Source organism: Alligator mississippiensis, chromosome 7 (assembly GCF_030867095.1).
Source record: "Alligator mississippiensis isolate rAllMis1 chromosome 7, rAllMis1, whole genome shotgun sequence".
Classification (NCBI taxonomy): Eukaryota; Metazoa; Chordata; order Crocodylia; family Alligatoridae; genus Alligator; species Alligator mississippiensis.
This window is the reverse complement of record NC_081830.1, coordinates 10,109,547-10,126,519: the sequence shown is the minus strand read 5'-3', so window position 1 is coordinate 10,126,519 and position 16,973 is coordinate 10,109,547. Positions and strand designations below refer to the sequence as shown.

The 16,973-nt window shown below is 52.1% G+C and overlaps 2 protein-coding genes across 2 annotated transcripts; both read right to left on the bottom strand.

Annotated features, from left to right (window-relative positions):
* Positions 1-1,602: 1,602 nt before the first annotated feature.
* On the bottom strand, positions 1,603-7,327 carry LOC102570262 (interleukin-1 beta). Its single transcript, XM_006269358.4, has 6 exons — positions 6,802-7,327; positions 6,088-6,136; positions 5,666-5,867; positions 5,068-5,238; positions 3,391-3,536; positions 1,603-2,730 (listed from the first exon to the last, which is right to left on the bottom strand). The coding sequence occupies exons 1-6, from the start codon at positions 6,846-6,848 to the stop codon at positions 2,518-2,520; spliced, it is 828 nt and encodes a 275-aa protein (XP_006269420.2). The 5' UTR covers positions 6,849-7,327; the 3' UTR covers positions 1,603-2,517.
* A 4,280-nt stretch (positions 7,328-11,607) lies between these two features.
* Positions 11,608-15,769, bottom strand: LOC106737377 (interleukin-36 receptor antagonist protein). Its single transcript, XM_014607067.1, has 3 exons — positions 15,742-15,769; positions 12,710-12,837; positions 11,608-11,820 (listed from the first exon to the last, which is right to left on the bottom strand). Exons 1-3 carry the CDS (start codon positions 15,767-15,769, stop codon positions 11,608-11,610), a joined length of 369 nt encoding a protein of 122 aa, XP_014462553.1.
* Positions 15,770-16,973: the final 1,204 nt, after the last annotated feature.

The window sequence follows — 16,973 nt, the reverse complement described above, 5'->3', positions numbered from 1 at the left end:
GGTCTGCTCTGAATCAGAGGCTGCGCCTCTCACTCCTGTGCCCAATAGCTACTGATGTCCCTTTCCTCCCAGATAATGTCCAGTCCCTTGGTGAATCTGGCTGAACTTTCTGCTCCCCTTACATCTGGCGGCAATGAGTGTGTCCCAGGGGAGCTGGGTAAGGGTCCCGCTTACCTCCTGCAGGGCCGGAAGAGCCGATGGAGGCCCACGCGCCAAGAACTCTGGCGTGGGTTGTCAGCTGGGCGTTTATCCGGCTGTGGCAAAGCAGCTGGGGCGGGGGGGGACGCCTTCCGGGAGGAACAAAAGGCGGCCCCGCCGAGGCAATGGGGTGGCTGGACAGATGAAGCTGTAGCGGGAAGCCTCAGCGAGTGGGGAGTCAGCTGCCACCCGCGGAGTGCAGGAGGGAAGGAGGCAGAGCGGAGCAGTGGGCAGCAGTGCTGGTGGAGAAGCCAGCACTGTGATTATCAGCTTAGCCGGTGGGGAAACCGGTGGCAGCGCCGGCAGCAGGACCGGAGGAGGAACTAGCAGGACCCTAATCAATGTAGCCGGGAAAGGAGCCAGCGGCAATGCCGGTGATAGAGCCGGAAAAAGGGCAGAGAGGGCCCCAGGCAGCCTAGCTGGGGAAGGAACCAGCTGCTGCACTGGCAAGAGGGCCGTGGGAGGAACTAGCTGGATCCCAGGCCACAGAGCTGATAGCGAAGGCAGCTGCAGCGTAAGCGGCAGGAGCGGCGGAGAGGCCAGCTGCAGCGCAAAAGAGGGCATCGGTGAGGTAACTGGGTGCCCCACACAGAGGAGAGCCGGTGGGAGATATGGCGACCTCGCGGACCCCCGGAGGAACACAGGTACCAGGCTGGAGGGACTGGGCTGGCATCCCTATAGGCAGTACGCCCAGCCCGAAGACCATTGTTGACAGCCGGAGTATTGAGGCGAGAAGGTGGCAAGCCAGGAGCGACGTTGCCATAAGAGGAAGAGCCTAAGGTGGCGAGTGGCCGGGGTGTAGGGGAGGACGGAGCCCCGAGGTTACCCACCGAGGAACGTGCTGACACTGGTGGATACCCCAAGGGTGGACCCCCCCCAATGAAGGTACCATCAAAGTCGTGGCAGGCGAGTTCAGGGGTCCCCCTGATACCAGCAGGGGTAACCTCCGGGGTGCATTCACGAAGCCAGGGCGCACAAAGCCTTGGGCCTGGGCAAAGGCGGCGCGGGAACACCTGGTAGAGTGGAGGTGGGTACACATACTTATAGGCTTGGCAGTGCTATGCTCGCTAGCACAGTAGCTGAAAGGGACTTGGGGGTCTTGATTGACCACAAGAGGAACATAAGCCCCCAATGCGATGCCGTGGCTGGCAGAGCAAACCAAACTATGGCATGCATTTACCAATGCATCTCAAGCAAAACTAGGGATGTTATCCTCCCACTTTACTTGGCCTTAGTGAGGCCGCAGCTGGAGTACTATGTTCAGTTTTGGGACCCTCACTTCAGAAGGGTCGTGAATCTATATTTCTCCCTGGATGGGCTGACTACTCTGAGCAAACCATGATCTGGAAACATGAGACTATTTGATGGGGATTTATTGGCTTCATGGAGGCCATCAGACACCAATGGTTTGTCAATAAATAATTTAATTGCAAAAAATAATTAAAAGAATACAGTGCATTTAAATAATAATTCCTTTCTACAGAAGAAGTCAACAGGAATGTGCAGGGAAGCAGCATCTGGTACTAACATGACATTGAGTTTTTATATAATAAAAACATGCCAGCTCCTGGGTCTCTGCACCGTTGTCTGCCTCAGGTATTTCCAAATTCTCTTCCAAGCCTGCGGTGAATTTTCACAGGGCCCCAAGAGATGACGAGACCAGGTTCTGGTCTCACAAATGAACTGTCAAGTCTGTCCCTAGAATTTGTGTCATCAAAGGGAATAAGGCACCTGTTTTTGAGAACTAGGCTTTCTAATGAGATATGAATAATAATAAGGAATGCAGCCATAACATGGATGTGTTACGTGACAATTCACATAAAACACATCTGAATTTTGGGGGGGCATCAGGAAAGGGGAGAGAATTCTGTCTACAATGTATCACCCAGGGTATAGATCCTCGCCAGCTGGCTTCAGACCAGTTTGCTAATGTGTTGCCTTGCAACTGGCCCAGAAGGGGCTAATTCCCTCTGCTTGTTGCAGCCAGATGGGGCTGTGGCCTGGCAGGCGGGGGAGGTGGGGGTGTCTACACTGCCTGGCTGGGCTGATTTAAATGTAGCATCAAGTGTTAGCAGTCAAGAGTTTCATGACCATGAGTGAGCTCTAATATAGAGCTCACTGGCTGCTGGAAGGTTTCACAGGATTGGGGGTGGATCAGACTGCCTGGGGAGAGGACACACAGTGCTATGGGGAACAGACGCACATGGGAGACGCACCTGGTCACATAACCCGGTGTGGGAGGGGATGGATGTACGTAGTACATACAACTCTGTTGCCTGAAACCAGTGACTGCTGATTTGGTTTGGGTTGGGAGGGGGCTCAGTGCTTGGGCCTGGTGAGGTTGTAGTCAGTGATGAGGTCCTCGCCAAGACGGTTGGTGATTCCCACAGGCTGGTTGGGTTCCTGGGAAGTGCAGATGTACCAGCCGGGGTGAGAGGCTGACTCAAACTTGGTTATTTTGTCCACCTGGATGCGGTAGAAGATGAAGCGCTGGAGGTCATCTCCAGAGATGTCCCCCTTGACATCTGCTTCCTATGGCCAGAGGAATAGGAAAACTGGTGAGAGGGAGCTCAGATCTGTAGGTGCTGGTGACCATTTGGGGGTGAGGGTGGAGAGGGGTAAGCCATCTCCTCCCCTGGCACTGACTCTCCTGGGCGACCCTGGTCATGTCACATAACCATTCTGCCCAGCTCTGGTACATGCTGAGGGCCAGTCCCAGCCCCAGCCAGAGGTAAGCGGGGATAAGAGGCTGATTCAGCCCCTAGAGAGAGGGGTTCTGGATATCAGCTTGGAGCAGACAGCAGCAAGTCAGCTGTTTAGGCAACAAACAGGTGGGCTGCACCTGTGGCTTGTTTAGAGCACCTACATCTGGCTCCATACCCTTGGATGCTCCTGTCTGGTCTTGTCTTGGACAGCCCAGCCTGGATCACCTCACTATCCAGGGCTAGCACTGACACCCAGTTTGGCCTTGACTTCTATGCTGGTAACCCCCTGGGCTAGCATGATCCACTTTGAGCACTAGTGACCTGGTCCCTTAAATGCTGGTTGGAGGAGACAGGAATTCCCTCCTTGCCACCGACTCTCCAAATAACCTCAGTCATGTCACTTAGCAACTCTGATCCCAGCTGGGCTGAGCTATCACAGAGCCTCCTCCCTGCTCCCGATAAGGGGATGGAAATGAATGCCACTCACCTCCAGCTGCAGCATGGGCTGGTCACCACTCAGCACACAGGAGAGATAGAGGCCCTTGTCTTTGATGCCCAGAGCAACAGGCAGCCTGACAAGGGCCTGGCTCTGTGCCCCACTCTGGGGTCTGTAGAGGGCCATGTTGATGATGACTGCAAGGGAACAAGGATCACAGTCAGGGAGGTCTGAAGATGGAGGATGTGGGAAGCTAGGCAGGAAGTTCCTACTAATCTCTGAGTCATCACTTCATTGGTGTGAATGACCAGCCTCTCCTTTCTAATTGCCTTCCCTTTCCCTTAATTAACCTAGCCTTTCTTCAGCAATATTGCTGCCTGTTAGCTATTCCTGGTAATGTCTGTCTTCCATCTCCCAGCCCTACAGCCTGCTTTTACCTCTAGCTAAACACCTTAATGCTGGAGTGGTCATGTGAACTCAGGGGAACAGGTGTGGCAGTGACTGTGAAGTATCAGAGGTGCTGTCAAGGTGCTCAAGAAGGCCAGATTTTGATGAATCTGGAGAAGAGACGTATATGGAGCCATCATGACAATGGGACTAATCAAACATCTTGGACTATTTTGTGCCCAGCTGGTTGTGCTATTTGAACTTAATGTATAAGTTTGTGAATTAGTGCATATTCCTATATATTTATATATAGTGTGTATGTGTGTATGTAATATATCTATAATATCTGTATAGACAGACAGACAGACAAACAGAAAGAAGTTGTGCTTTGATCTTGAACTGATTTATAGAAATCCTAGAGAGGTGGGGCTGGAAGGGACTTTGAGAGGTCACATCTATTCCAACCCTCTTCCTGAGGCAGGATCACCTCTGTCCAAACCTTCCCAAACACATCCATCATCTAAACGCTTTATAAAAACTACTATCAGCCCTGACACAACACGTCACACCTGACCCTGCCACAGGGAAAGCAGGGGGACCACAGTGGCCAACATCCTGCTGTGATAAAAGGTTACTAATATACACTAGAGAGATCCAGGGCAGAGGCCATGCCCCCCGCTACAGAAGAAGGCAAAACCCTCCAGTCCAAACCAATCTGACCAGGAGGGGAATTCCTTCCTGACCCCAAATGCAGTGTTAATTGGAGCCTGAGCAGAGGGGCAAGACCCTCTAGACAGGACCCTTCTGGTTTCAGTCCCAGTAGGAGTATGTGGCACAGCCTGGTCCCCATCCCCAGCCTGGGCTGCAGACAACACCCAATGCCTCCCCTAACATATGTAGCATAAAGCATGGGGCAGCAACCAGCAAAGCCCAGAAACCTGGGAAGTGCCCATAGCAGAGCCCAGGCATCCTTATGCCTAGTCCATTCCCACCCATCATTATGACTATACCATCCCCACCCGGTAGCAGTCCAACCTCTCCTTGAGCCTTCCGGTGATGGAGAGTCCACAACTCCCCTGGGCATAGGTCTAGCTAGACCCAAATCATTTCCGACCAGTGACTGTCCAACCTCTGGATAATACAGCCCTGGGCCCTTGACATATTAGGAAAGCTTCTAGTTTCCCTTTAACTGGAGAAAACTAAGTGCTGTGTTACACAGGATCACAGAAAATGTGGGGACCTGATGAGGCTCCAATCCTCATCAAAACCCTCCCAGCCACGTATTCCTCCCACCCCACCCTCCTTTGGAAACCCTAGATCAGTCTGTGCTAAGGGCTGTACCTCGCTGCCCGGCATCAGGGCCCTGGATGTGGAGAGCTACCAGCTGAGCAGGTGTCTGGAGGAAGAAGCATTTCTGAGCCACATCCTGGATGTCAAAGGAGAGGCACCGATGGAAGCGGAAGCTGGTGTTGGCTTCATATGCCAGTTGGCAATTTGAGAAAGGCACCGGTTCTGAAAGCAGAAACATTCCCCAGCGTCAGGCGCATGCCATAGACCCCATCTGGCTGCAGGACTCCAGTGGGGATTCACCTGCCTTTCCAGCAGCAGAGGGCTGTGGGAGCGCGTGTATGTAGTAGGGGTGAGGGTTAAGCCCTGCCCCCTGTGCCTAGGCCAGCAGGATAGATGGGGCTTCCATGCACCTTTAGATCAGGGCCCTAATGGGATTTGGAGGGGAGATGGACGGTAGCACCCACAGAGAACCCCCTCAAGGAATAGGGGCCTGGATGCTGCTAATGGAGGCTGTGACTTGACTTGTCCCAGCCCTTGGGTGGCTGCTTGATGGGGAAACAGGCATGGAGAGAAGGGATGTAGCATAGGAGAGGGGAGCACGGCCTACAGATTATGTCCTTGCCCCCTCACAAAGCCGCTGGGTCCATACCGAAGACTGCATTGAACAGGTTCAGCAGGTCGCAGTCGCTGAAGAGCTGGGGGCTCTGCGGCATCCTCCGCATCTTTTCCACTGCCACCACCAGCACCACAGTTGTGCGGAAGCCACGGTGGGTCTTGGGCTCTGTGAACTGGAGCTGGACATTCATCCCACAGCCAGATTCCCCTGGGGATAAGGGCGCTGCACTGTAGCCCTGGGCACAAAGAAGATGCTGTGAGATCCACTGCTTTCTCTGAATGTCTCCAGCCCTGATGCCTTCTCCGCCCCAGTACTGGAATGATGCTAGAGGCAGTCACTACCACTCTTTGTCCCCAGCCCTGCCCACAAACCAGTCTGATCCCTGCCCAATGTGGTGGTGGATCCCAGCTGGGATGTACCCGGGGTGGAAGAGGGGAAGCAGACAGGATCCTTACCTTCACCGTGCTGGGGTAATCTGCCTCGTAGAAGCATTCCTCACTCATGCTGCAAAAAGCAAGCAAAGCTGGTTGAAGAGGGCCAGAGCGTGATCAGGTGTGATCCCCTGGATTGCATGACATGAGGGGCCCCTGGGGAAATCAGTGGCTTTGTGGTACTGGTGAGGACTGGAGGGGGCTGGTGGAGGGATTGCACCTACACTGGGACAGTTAATCCAGATTTCCAGATTAAGTCATGGGGGCACACAATAACTTGAGTCCTAGCCAATGGGAGGCACAGGTACCATCACTGCTGATGATAAAGAAGCAAGGGGCTCAGATCAAGCCACCCCAGTTGGGGCTTTAAAGAGCCTGGCCCCATTTCAGCCCCCAGAGATGGGCTAGGAGGGCAAATTTGCACTAAAAATACATGCTGCTTGAATGCAAATTGGCTTGTGAGGACACCCATCGGCTGGGGAAGGCCTGCCTGCTTTATATCTGGAGTGGCCTCAATGCCCATAGACCCCACCAGCCTTGGAAGAAGCCTGGCCAGGCCTGCTCTATGCTGCTGGATCCCTTAGAGATCTGCGGATCAGAGCTGGAGTCTGCCTTGCCATCCCCAGAGACCCCAGTCAGCATCACAGCCCCTACACGTCCCACAGTAGCCCCATGGGGTGAGTTTCACCCATGCCTCCCAGACCCTCCAGTAGACCCCACTGCAGTAGCCCACATTACCTGCAGGTTTCCATTTGGTCAGCCAAGAAATCAGGGACCTCAGCCATGGTGCTTCCAAGCAGGGAACCTAAGTGAGTGGAGAATGCAGGCTTTTTCGTCTCCCATCCCTTGAAGCCATTGGCAGCCAGGAAGGGAGACAGCAGAGCTGGAATGGAGCAGCCCCTGGAGGAGCTGAGCCAAGCAGTGGTGGCAGAAGCAAAGTCTTTTGGCTGTGATGGGGCAGCATCTACTGGTGCTGGGTGGGCAGAGGTTGGGAAGTGTAGAGGGAGAAGAGTGGAAATGAGAGGGGTTCTTGTGAGAGCAGTGGAGGATAGATAGATAGATAGATAGATAGATAGATAGATAGATAGATAGATAGATAGATAGATAGATAGAGGGAGGGAGGGAGTATGGATGGACAGCAGCTCCCCTGCATCCAGACGAAGCAGGCAAGTGAGACCCCTGTGCTTACAGCTAGTGCGGAAGCAGCTGGCTCATGGCCAGTTCCCCAGATCATGGTGCCTGGGGCTGGTGGGGGTCTCACAGGATCTCCACCCCAGCTGGCACACCCTGCCTAGCCCATGTCCCAGGCCCATGCCCACCCCACCCTCCCAGCAGCTCCCAGGCTGTACCTGTCTCTCTGCCTCCAGTGGCTGACTGACTCCTGAGACCTGCCCTGTGCCCTTATATACAGGAGAGGCAGGAAGAATCAGTTCCTCCTTTCCTCCCCCCTGGGAATTTCTCCACAGATGAGAGGAACTGATGTCACAACAACAATTTCACAACCTGAAATGAGGCAAGTTGCTTCAGGTCCCTTTCTTAGCCTGGGGGATTTTTGCTTTTAACAGGCAGGTGAAACCATGCTCGGACCCGGGAGGGAGTAGGTTGTTTCTTGGCTCAGCGGGTGCCTTGCAGCTGATCTGAGAGAGACCCAGAGCAGGGTCAGGCTCCTTGTCAGGTGCCCTCCTTAGAACTGAAGCCTCTGGTTAGGCTTAAGGCGGCCCTGGGAAATCTCAGCTTGGTTCTTGGCCTTGGATACATATCCAAGAGGTTCTTCTGTGGCCAAGAGAGTGGCAGGACCCCAGCAGGCCACGCTGAACTGGACAGGCAGAGAGTTCGGAGAGCTCTGAGCTTTGCTTGGGAATCACGGCATTTTTTTTAAAGCACTGGACACCAGGCTATTTTGGTCATTAGGCAGCCAGTTACAGCCTTTGATCCTCTTCCCTGCCCAGTCCGTTCCTCTGCTTTCTCCTCCCTTTTCCTTCTGTCTGTCCCGTCCCCACCTGCCACATACTGCACATAGAAGCACCCCAAAGGATCTCACAGCATACAGTGATCCATTTGCCCCTCCTTTGAGAGACAGACACAGGGAATGTATAGGGACAGACAGACAGAGAGCAGATGGACCCTGATCTTGAGAATGGGAGATCACCCTGTTGCCAGGGGGCTTTCCAGAAGCCTGCTTTTCACCGAAATGTCTGAGCTCCTTCTGAGACGACTTGTGGAGATTTCAAACCGGATCAGGGGCTGCTTGAATCAGGAGACTGGATCAGAAGCTCTTCATCAGATCCTGGTGTTGTCTGCAGGCTGAAATTTGGGCAGAAATTCCAGGCCCCAGGCAGAGATGTCTGGGGAACAGGCTTCAGCAACCTAATATAAGCCCTGGTCTCGGCCCTAGTGTAAAAGAGGCTCAGAAACCATAGCGCAGACACTGCCCAAGGGAGTTGTTTTGAACATAACACCATCAGAGCTATGAGGGACTGGGGCAAACCCTTGCTCCATCCTGCTCAGGCTCTTGTGTCACACGGCAGAAAAGAGCGGAGTCTGGAAGGGAAAATGAGCTGGGTCTGAGCAGGGTTTGATCCCCAGTTACTCTCTCACTTGTAGCCTCCAACATTTAGGGTCTGGGAAGCTCTGATTCAGAGGCTGTGCATCTCACTCCCATGTTCATTAGCAACTGATGTCCCTGTCCTCTCAGAAAGTGTTCAGATCCTCAATGAATCTGGCTGAACTTTCACCTTCCCCTACATCTGAGAGCAACAAGTCCCAAGCCTGAATGACCGACTGGGTGAAAAAGAACTGCCTCATGTTTGCTTTACGTTGATGGCCTGCTCATTTTATGTCATGACCAACGATTCTTATTTGAGGAGAGACAGTCAGTAATAAATCGCTATTGATATTCTCTTCACCATTTAGTAGCTTGGAAACATTTCTCATGTTTCCCCTCAAGCATCCGCCAAACTAAATAGGCCTGGCTGTCCATTCACCCACCCCACACTCTATCTGCCCAGTATCTACCTACCCCACTCACTATCCCTCTATCCATCCAATCACCCCACACACTATTTATCCATCTATCCATGTCTCCACCCCACATAGATGCATAGATACTAGGGTCGGAATGGACCTCAAGAGATCATTGAGTCCGACCCCCTGCCCTTGGGCAGGAAAGAGTGCTGGGGTCAGATGACCCCAGCCAGATGCCTATCCAGCCTTCTCTTAAATACCCCCAAGGTATGGGAGGCCACCACCTCCCTTGGAAGCCCATTCCAGATTCTGGCCACCCTTACCGTGAAGAAGTTCTTCCTGATGTCTAACCTGAATCTGCTCTCTGTCAGTTTGTGACCAGTGCCCCTTGTTACCCCAGGAGGTGCCCTGGTGAACAGAGCATCTCCAATTCCTTGTTGCTGTCCCCTAATGAATTTGTAGGTGGCCACAAGATCAACTCTCAGTCTTCTCTTTTGGAGGCTGAAGAGGTCCAGGTCCCTATGTGTCCATATAACCACCCCTCACTCTATCCATCTACCCAACCACCCACCCACCCCACACTGTATCTACCTATCTATCTACCCACCCCACACTCTCTCTCATTAGCTTGGTTAGTCTCTCCTCGTAGCACAGCTCCTCCATACCACTCATCATCTTTGTTGCCCTTCTCTGCACCTTCTGTATTTCTTCTTCCTCCTTCTGGAGGTGCAGGGCCCAGAGCTGGGCACAAGACTGAAGGTGTGGCCACCCCAGGGATTTATAAAGCAGCATCAGGATGCTTCCTGTGTCATTTACAATCCCATTCTCCAGCATCCCTAACACTGTGTTTGCCTTTTCAACGGCTGCTGAGCACAGAGCAGAATGCTTTTAGCCAGCAGTCCACTATGACCCTTAGATCTCATTCCTGTGTGCTAACGGCTCATGCAGAGCCCTTCATCCTGCAGGTTTAGTCTGGGTTATGTTTGCCCAGGTGCATCACTTTACGCAATCCTTGTCTGCTATGTAGTTGTCCATTTGCTTCATGGTGCCAGCCCCTTCTGCAGTTCCTCACAGACCCCCCCGGTCTTTACCACTTTGAATACCGGTTTGAGGGGGGATCTCAGGGCTTTTGAGAGGCCGAGAAGTAACACTGGATCTCTTCAGTGCTGGGGAGAGCTGGCTGATTCCACAAGCGGGCAGGGAAGCAGGAGGCAGGGGCAGGCTGGGGAAGCCCCAGCGCGGGCAGGTTGGTGACTTCTCTGTGCTGCTGACTCAGATCCACTTCCTTCCCCTTCAGCAGGTCCTGAAACAGTTGGACCCCCTTGTGTAAGCCTGGCAATCTGAGCCCTGCAGCTCTTCCCCTTCTTGTTCCTTATCATGGGACGCGGAAACCACATGGCATCTGCTTATCAATGGTTGTATTCAATTTATACTGACGGTAGGCCAAGGTCTATGCTAACAGAGTCAGCTCAGGGGGGTTAGCCTAGAAGTCTGGTGTCCAAATAACACAGCTCCTTCACCCAAGTATCCACAAGAACCTTTAATACAATTTCCATCCTTATTTACTGCACTGTCTGCTACCCCTCACTTCCCCTTCATCCACAGGGCAGGGGGACAGAAGACGATGCTCTGATTTGAGGCCATGGTGTCATAACTGAAGAGGAAGCTGTTGTGGATGGGAGCATTGGCTTGATGTCCTATATCCAAGAGGTCATTTCTGGCAGAGAATGGACAGGATTTTCATAGCCCCCCAAGCCAGCTGGCACGCTCATTACTCCAGAAAAAGGTGGCTTAGTCAGCAATCAGGTGTCTATAAGGGGTGCAATTCTAGCATACTATGTTTTTCACATAATCTGGCACCTTTCCCCCTCTCCAAAACCAGCTTCTGGGAACTGTAGTGCGCATTCAATGCAAGAAATATGGTAAGAGCAGGTCCTGCTGCTTACTGCTAGCTGCTGCAACTCAGTTGCATGCTGCCAGGAAATATCCTCCTTTCTTTGTTCTGCCTTTCAAAAACCATGGTGCATATTATATGCTGGGATGTATTTTATGTGAGAAGTTACAGTAGCTATGCAGATGGAAGTATTCACTTGCATGCCACAGACACTGTGTGCCGCCGCCAAAACCCAGCCCTCTAATATTGAGGCGTGGCCAGGGTATGTCTTAAGTGGGGAAGCTGATTTTCTTTATCAGAATAGAAGCATGGAGACGCTGGGCTTCTTTCCCAACCAGCAAGCAGCAGGGGGTAGTGCCTACTTTTAATCCTCTTGCAGCTGTTGCCCAATGCATCATCCCTTTGGGCTGGGAGGCCAAACACTGTCTCCAATGCAGCCAATGAGGGTTAACCCTGTGGCTTCCACCCAAGCACCAGATTTGCCAGTGAAGGGTGATCATGCTGCCATTCACTCTCTCAGCCTCTGGAGAAAGCTGTTCTGCCTCGATTCTGCTTTCTAGAAAATAAGGTTTATGTCTTATGGAGGGAAGGTGTGAGGTATGTGAGGAAATAGGGTAATTTGAAGGGCTATGCTGGGGGAACATTGGGCCTGCCTTGGCTGGGTAGGCGCCAGCTTCTCTTGGTGCCTAGTTTTTGCGGTTGAAGTAGAAGTCAGTGTTGTTGACCTGGCCCAGCTGGTTGGTGAGGCTCAGAAGGTTGTTGCTTTTCTGGGAGGTGCAGAGGAACCAGCCAGGGTAGGAGGCTGACAGGAAGTGGTGGGTCTTGCCCTGAGGGGTGTTGAAGAAGGTGAAGCGTAGTGCATTACTTTGGCTCCGAGAAATTGTTGCAATCTCCTTGTCCTGGGGGGACAGAGAAGTCAGGAGGAGGTGGCAGCAGAGTCAGAAAGATAGGCTTAGGGCAAGGGCCATGGAACAGGCAGAAGCACTACAGGCTGGCTAGTTATGACTCATTATCCATTCATTTGTCTATCCATCTATCTAGCTGTCTATCCATCCATCCATCTATCTATGTATTGATCCATCTATCTACTATCTATCCATCGATCCATATGTCTATCTATCTGTACATCTGTCTATGTATTGATCTAGCTATCTATCTATACATCTATCTAGTTGGCTATCCATGTGGTATATATCAGTCAATCCATCCATCTATCCATCTGTATGTTTATCTGTCTATTTATCTGTCTGTCTGTCTAGCTCTCTAGCTAGTTATATATCTATCCATCCAACTAGCTGTCTGTCTGTTTCCCTGTGTGTCCATTCATCCATCCTTCCACCCTATGATCCACTCTTTTCTGTCTCACGTTATCTATCTATCTATCTATCTATCTATCTATCTATCTATCTATCTATCTATCTATCTATCTATCTATCTATCTATCTATCTATCTATCTATCTATCTATCTATCTATCTATCTATCTATCTATCCATCCATCCAGGTGGCTGGGCCCCAGCTGGACAGGGGCACTCAAGCCTCCAGCCATTATAGCCACTGGTTGTGGGGGGTCTCGAGGTTCTGGAGCCAGTGGTGATGGGTGGGGAGGTTGATTCTGCTTCTGGGTCACCTGATTGGAGATTTGGAGGGTGCCTACCTGATTAACCCCTGTCCGCCCCACCCTCCAGCTCCCAAAGATGCCCAGCTTGCAGGGTGCCCATGCTTAATTTCTGCTCCTGCCCCATACAGCCATCACAGGGGGTGGGGGCCTTCACAGGCCTGTGTTCACCTCCAGTTGCAACTGGGGCTCTGACGCCATCCCACACAACAGGCAGCACTTCCCTCCCTTGATGCCCATGATGATGGGATAGTTCTCCTCTTCCAAGAACTGGTTGCGTACCACGCTGATAGTATCTGCTGTGGATGTGGGGCAGATAACCTAGAGTTCACCAGGTTATTTAATTGCCTCCCAGTACATGGAATTAACAGTCACAGGTAGTATTGCCTACTGTAAATTATGGTAGCAGGCAAACCTGATCTGACAGTAAATGGTGAGGTGCATCCTCCCATAGAATACAACACCTATTTGTTGCCCACCAAAAAGAAAATAGAAGTTTTACTAAGACACTAGGAACCTAGGGCTTTACTATTCAGTTTAAAATCAGAACAAAAATCAAATATAACTTGGTTGGAATGTGCATTTATTTGCTGTATGTATAAAAAACCACAACTAACTGGACGAACAGTAATCAAAAGCTGTTGTTTCATTAGTCCTGTAGCTATTAGTGTTGCAGGGTACTAAGGTGCCTGCTCCTCTAAGAGCAGAAACTGCTTGGAGAGGCAGCCCAAAAAGCCAGAGAGAAGCCCACAGGTGATGACCAGAGGCCAAGTGAAACTAAGGCCTCGGAGGGACACTGTGTCAATGTCATCTGCGGGGCTTGGGGCATGGTAAAGGGGCAGTTTGGAGCCATGCATCTAGCCCATAAGGCTGAGGGTGTCCTGAGACATCCATTTTGGAGCGGGACCCAAAAGGGGTCTGAGAACCCACAGGGTTCAGTGGGGTCCATCAGGACCGTATCCAGACAAACTTGAGGGCAGCCTCCCTATTTATTACAGTTACACCAAGACATGGAAAGTGAGAAAGAGGGTACCCGTTGGGCAGGATTGGTACGGTCAAGGAGCCCTAGACGTATCACGACCATCCCATCCTGTGACAATTAGATTTAAATGTAAGACTTTTTTTCAGATCCATAGAACAACATCTAGCCTTCTTGAGCCTCTTGGCAGTGCCTCCAATGCTTCCCTCAAAGTTATTTCTGCCTGTGAGTTCATGTTCACCTGAGTTAAGGTTTCCACCCCTGAGTTAAGGTTTTTAGCTAGGCATTGGTTCGTAACCTCGGGGTGCGACCCAAACTGGGGGTGCAGGGGGTCCTTGGTAGGGTTGCAAAGAGCCTGCATACACATGAACACTCATGCGTGAAGCTCAGGAGCGGCAGGCAGGCGGGGCAGGGCCACCGCGCACAAAAGGGGCAATGGTGGCTCCCCCTACCCCCGGGCTGCCACCCCCACCGTACTCCACTCCCAGCAGCCCCCGTGGCACTGGGTTGGGAACCACTGAGCTAGACTTAGAGTCTCCAGGGCTCTGAAATAGGAGCTACATGACCAGGAGCAGCAGACAGACAGCAGTATTACAGAAGAAAAGATGGCTTGATTAATGGAAGATCAAGAACATTTAAAAAGGAGAGTGGGTCATTAACATCTATGGAATGAAGAGTTTAGAAGGAAAGTGGTTGAGGTCCCTTCCAGCCTCACTTCTCTATGATTTATGAGTCATGGAGTCAAATGACTCCCTCACTGCTGCCTAACTAGAAATGCTGCTGCTACTACTGACAGGCACTTGGTTTTAAGTTTGTGGGGGACCAGGAATCGAAGCTTGGTGGAACCGCCTCCCCGGATCTGCCCCTCCTGGCCAGAAGGTTGCTTCAGGTGCAGGATGGTGAAACACAACAAGGCCAGTCGTTTCAGATTCACTTGGTCCCCCAACTTCACTGCAGCTTCCCGGAAACTTTGATCTGGCTTGGATCTCTTCCCCCCCAAGGGGGCATTGAACACGGGGTGACAATCAGGATAGCAGGGCCTGGCATAAGGGGCCCTTGGCATTCATTGTTAACTCAGTAGGTGGCAGCTTTGGCTGGTTTCCAGGCAGCTCTTGCATCTGAAGGTGGTGACTTCCAAGTCTCTGCGTTTCCCTGCCTCTAGGAGCTCCGGGAAACCAGAGCTTGGGCTGTTGGTGGATGCAGCAATGAAACATCCATTGGCTTGCATGACTCCAGGATAATTCCCTGCCCAACCTGCTTCTAAACCTGAGGAACCTGTCTGGGTGGTGGCTTTTGCTACCTCTTGCTTTCTTTTGCCTGAGCCCAGGCATGGGAAGAGTGACAAGCCCCATCTATCACTGGGGACAAGGTTTTATCTGCTGAGATCAAACCTTGGTCCTATTCTAGCTTCTAGCACCAGAAAGTTCAAGTCCTCTGACATTATCTGAGATACCTGTAGCTTTTTCACTGGATACTATTGCCACAGTCAGGGCTGCCCCGGGCCCGGTACTTTGAGGGGGCCCCACGGAGCTGGGCGGAGAGGCTGCAGCCCTCCCGCAGGGCCTGCTTGGAGCTGGCGGCTCAGCCCTGTGCCACGGAAGAAGCATGGAGACCCCCCACTTTGCGGGCGTACCAGGGCACCATGCAGTGTTAAGGGGACCCCGCACAGGCTGATTTGCCGTGGGCCCCACACCCCGATAGGGTCGGCTGCGGCCACATGCTCTGATAGCTTCCAATCAGGCTAAATAAAGGAGCGATCAAATGCCCCTCCAGTGAGTGCTTTGGATGGTGGCTTCTACTGGGACACCACCCAAAGCACTAACCAGCATGCTCTGAGTAGAGTAGGTTTATGGATTTCCCTTGGAGATTGATGGTGATCAAGTTAATGTGTGGAGAAATAATAACAATAACAACAGTCATCATTATAAGAATTTTAATTAGAGTAATAATAATACAGAGAGTTTTAAAGGGTCACCCTTTGGTTTGTTCTGGGGGTTTCACTCCCCCCCCCAGCTATAACATCAGAATCCTCCTGCTTTCTCAGGGATCTGTAGACAGGCTGGACAAGACATGGTTTCTGCCCCTGCCTCTCTGTTCAGCAGACCATTGGCCCCTGGTTGTAAGGCCTAAAGCTTCTCAGGACATCTTACCATCCCAATAAGCCTCTTCCCATCCCATAAAAATGCTCCCAAAGGCCCAGTGCCCCATTCAAGTCTGTGCTTACCTCCTGGCGCCCCCTGGGGATCACCCATGTCCACTGCAGTCACCTTCTTCCCTACTAGTTGGACTCAAGTCCTTCTGGATGCTGTGGGGTGTTTCCTAACCCCTGGGGCTCAGCCAACTTGTAAGGCTTCATGCAACAATGTAGAGCACTGAAGGCTGGTGGATATCCCCATGTTAAAAATGGTGACCCCCCCTCCGGACTCTCCCCATCTCTTTCCAGCATCCATGGCTGAGAACGAAGGGTTCAGCCCTGCCAGGTACCCTGCATGCCCATCACCCCCCAAACCTCCCGGGGCAACTTCCAGTCTCCCACAGGGCATAGAGCGGAAGGGGCATCATTGTGCCTCTGATGGCTGCAGGCTATGCACTCTGCCCCCCAGTTGTGTTCCTACACACCAGGTGCTTTGTGGAGCCTGCTGATAGCTCAGACAACAGACCCCTTCTTTCCCAGTGGGTCTGTGCTGCCTGGTAGGGTCAGACTTCACACACCACAGTATTGTCAAAGACAGACAGATGGACAGACAGCTATAGATGGATGTAGTATATGAGGATATATATGAAGTGGGTAAGGGGATGGATTGATGGATGGAGAGAGAGAGAGACAGACAGAGGGGGTATATATGGATGGATGGATGGATGGATGGATGGATGGATGGATAGGGTCTATGAGGATAGGGTTAATGGATGGATGAACAGATGGAAGGGTGAATAGGTAAATAAACAGATAGGGTGTATGGATGGATGGATAGGTATGAAGGCAGACAGATAGCTAGGATGTACTGGGCAGGCTGGAGCTGGGGGTATCCAGCCCTGAGGCACTGCCAGTGCCTGTGGGAACTTCTATGTCCCCAAACCCCTTGGGCAGAAACCCATGGGTGCAGGCAGGCTTGGTGCTGGCCATGGAGCTGGAGCCCTGCTGAGTTGTGCAAAAGGAAGCAAGTGATACCACAGGAAGTCTGTGACACAGATATCAGGCAGCCTGGGCCAGTGCGGGCAGTGATTGCAGGGGAACTGATGTCAGGGCGGGCTCCCCACTGGCGTCATGGCCACAGATGCTGGCAGCTCCTGGGGGCTTCCTTTGCAGCCTGGAAAGTGGGAAACTCCGTGCTGATGGAAGCTGGTTCCCTGCCTCTTGCCTGATGCAGGGCTGTGATTGGGCTTGAAACTAGGACTACACTCAAGCCCAGGGCTGACATTGGGAGAATATCCCACCCAGAGCTTTGGCTTTGAGTG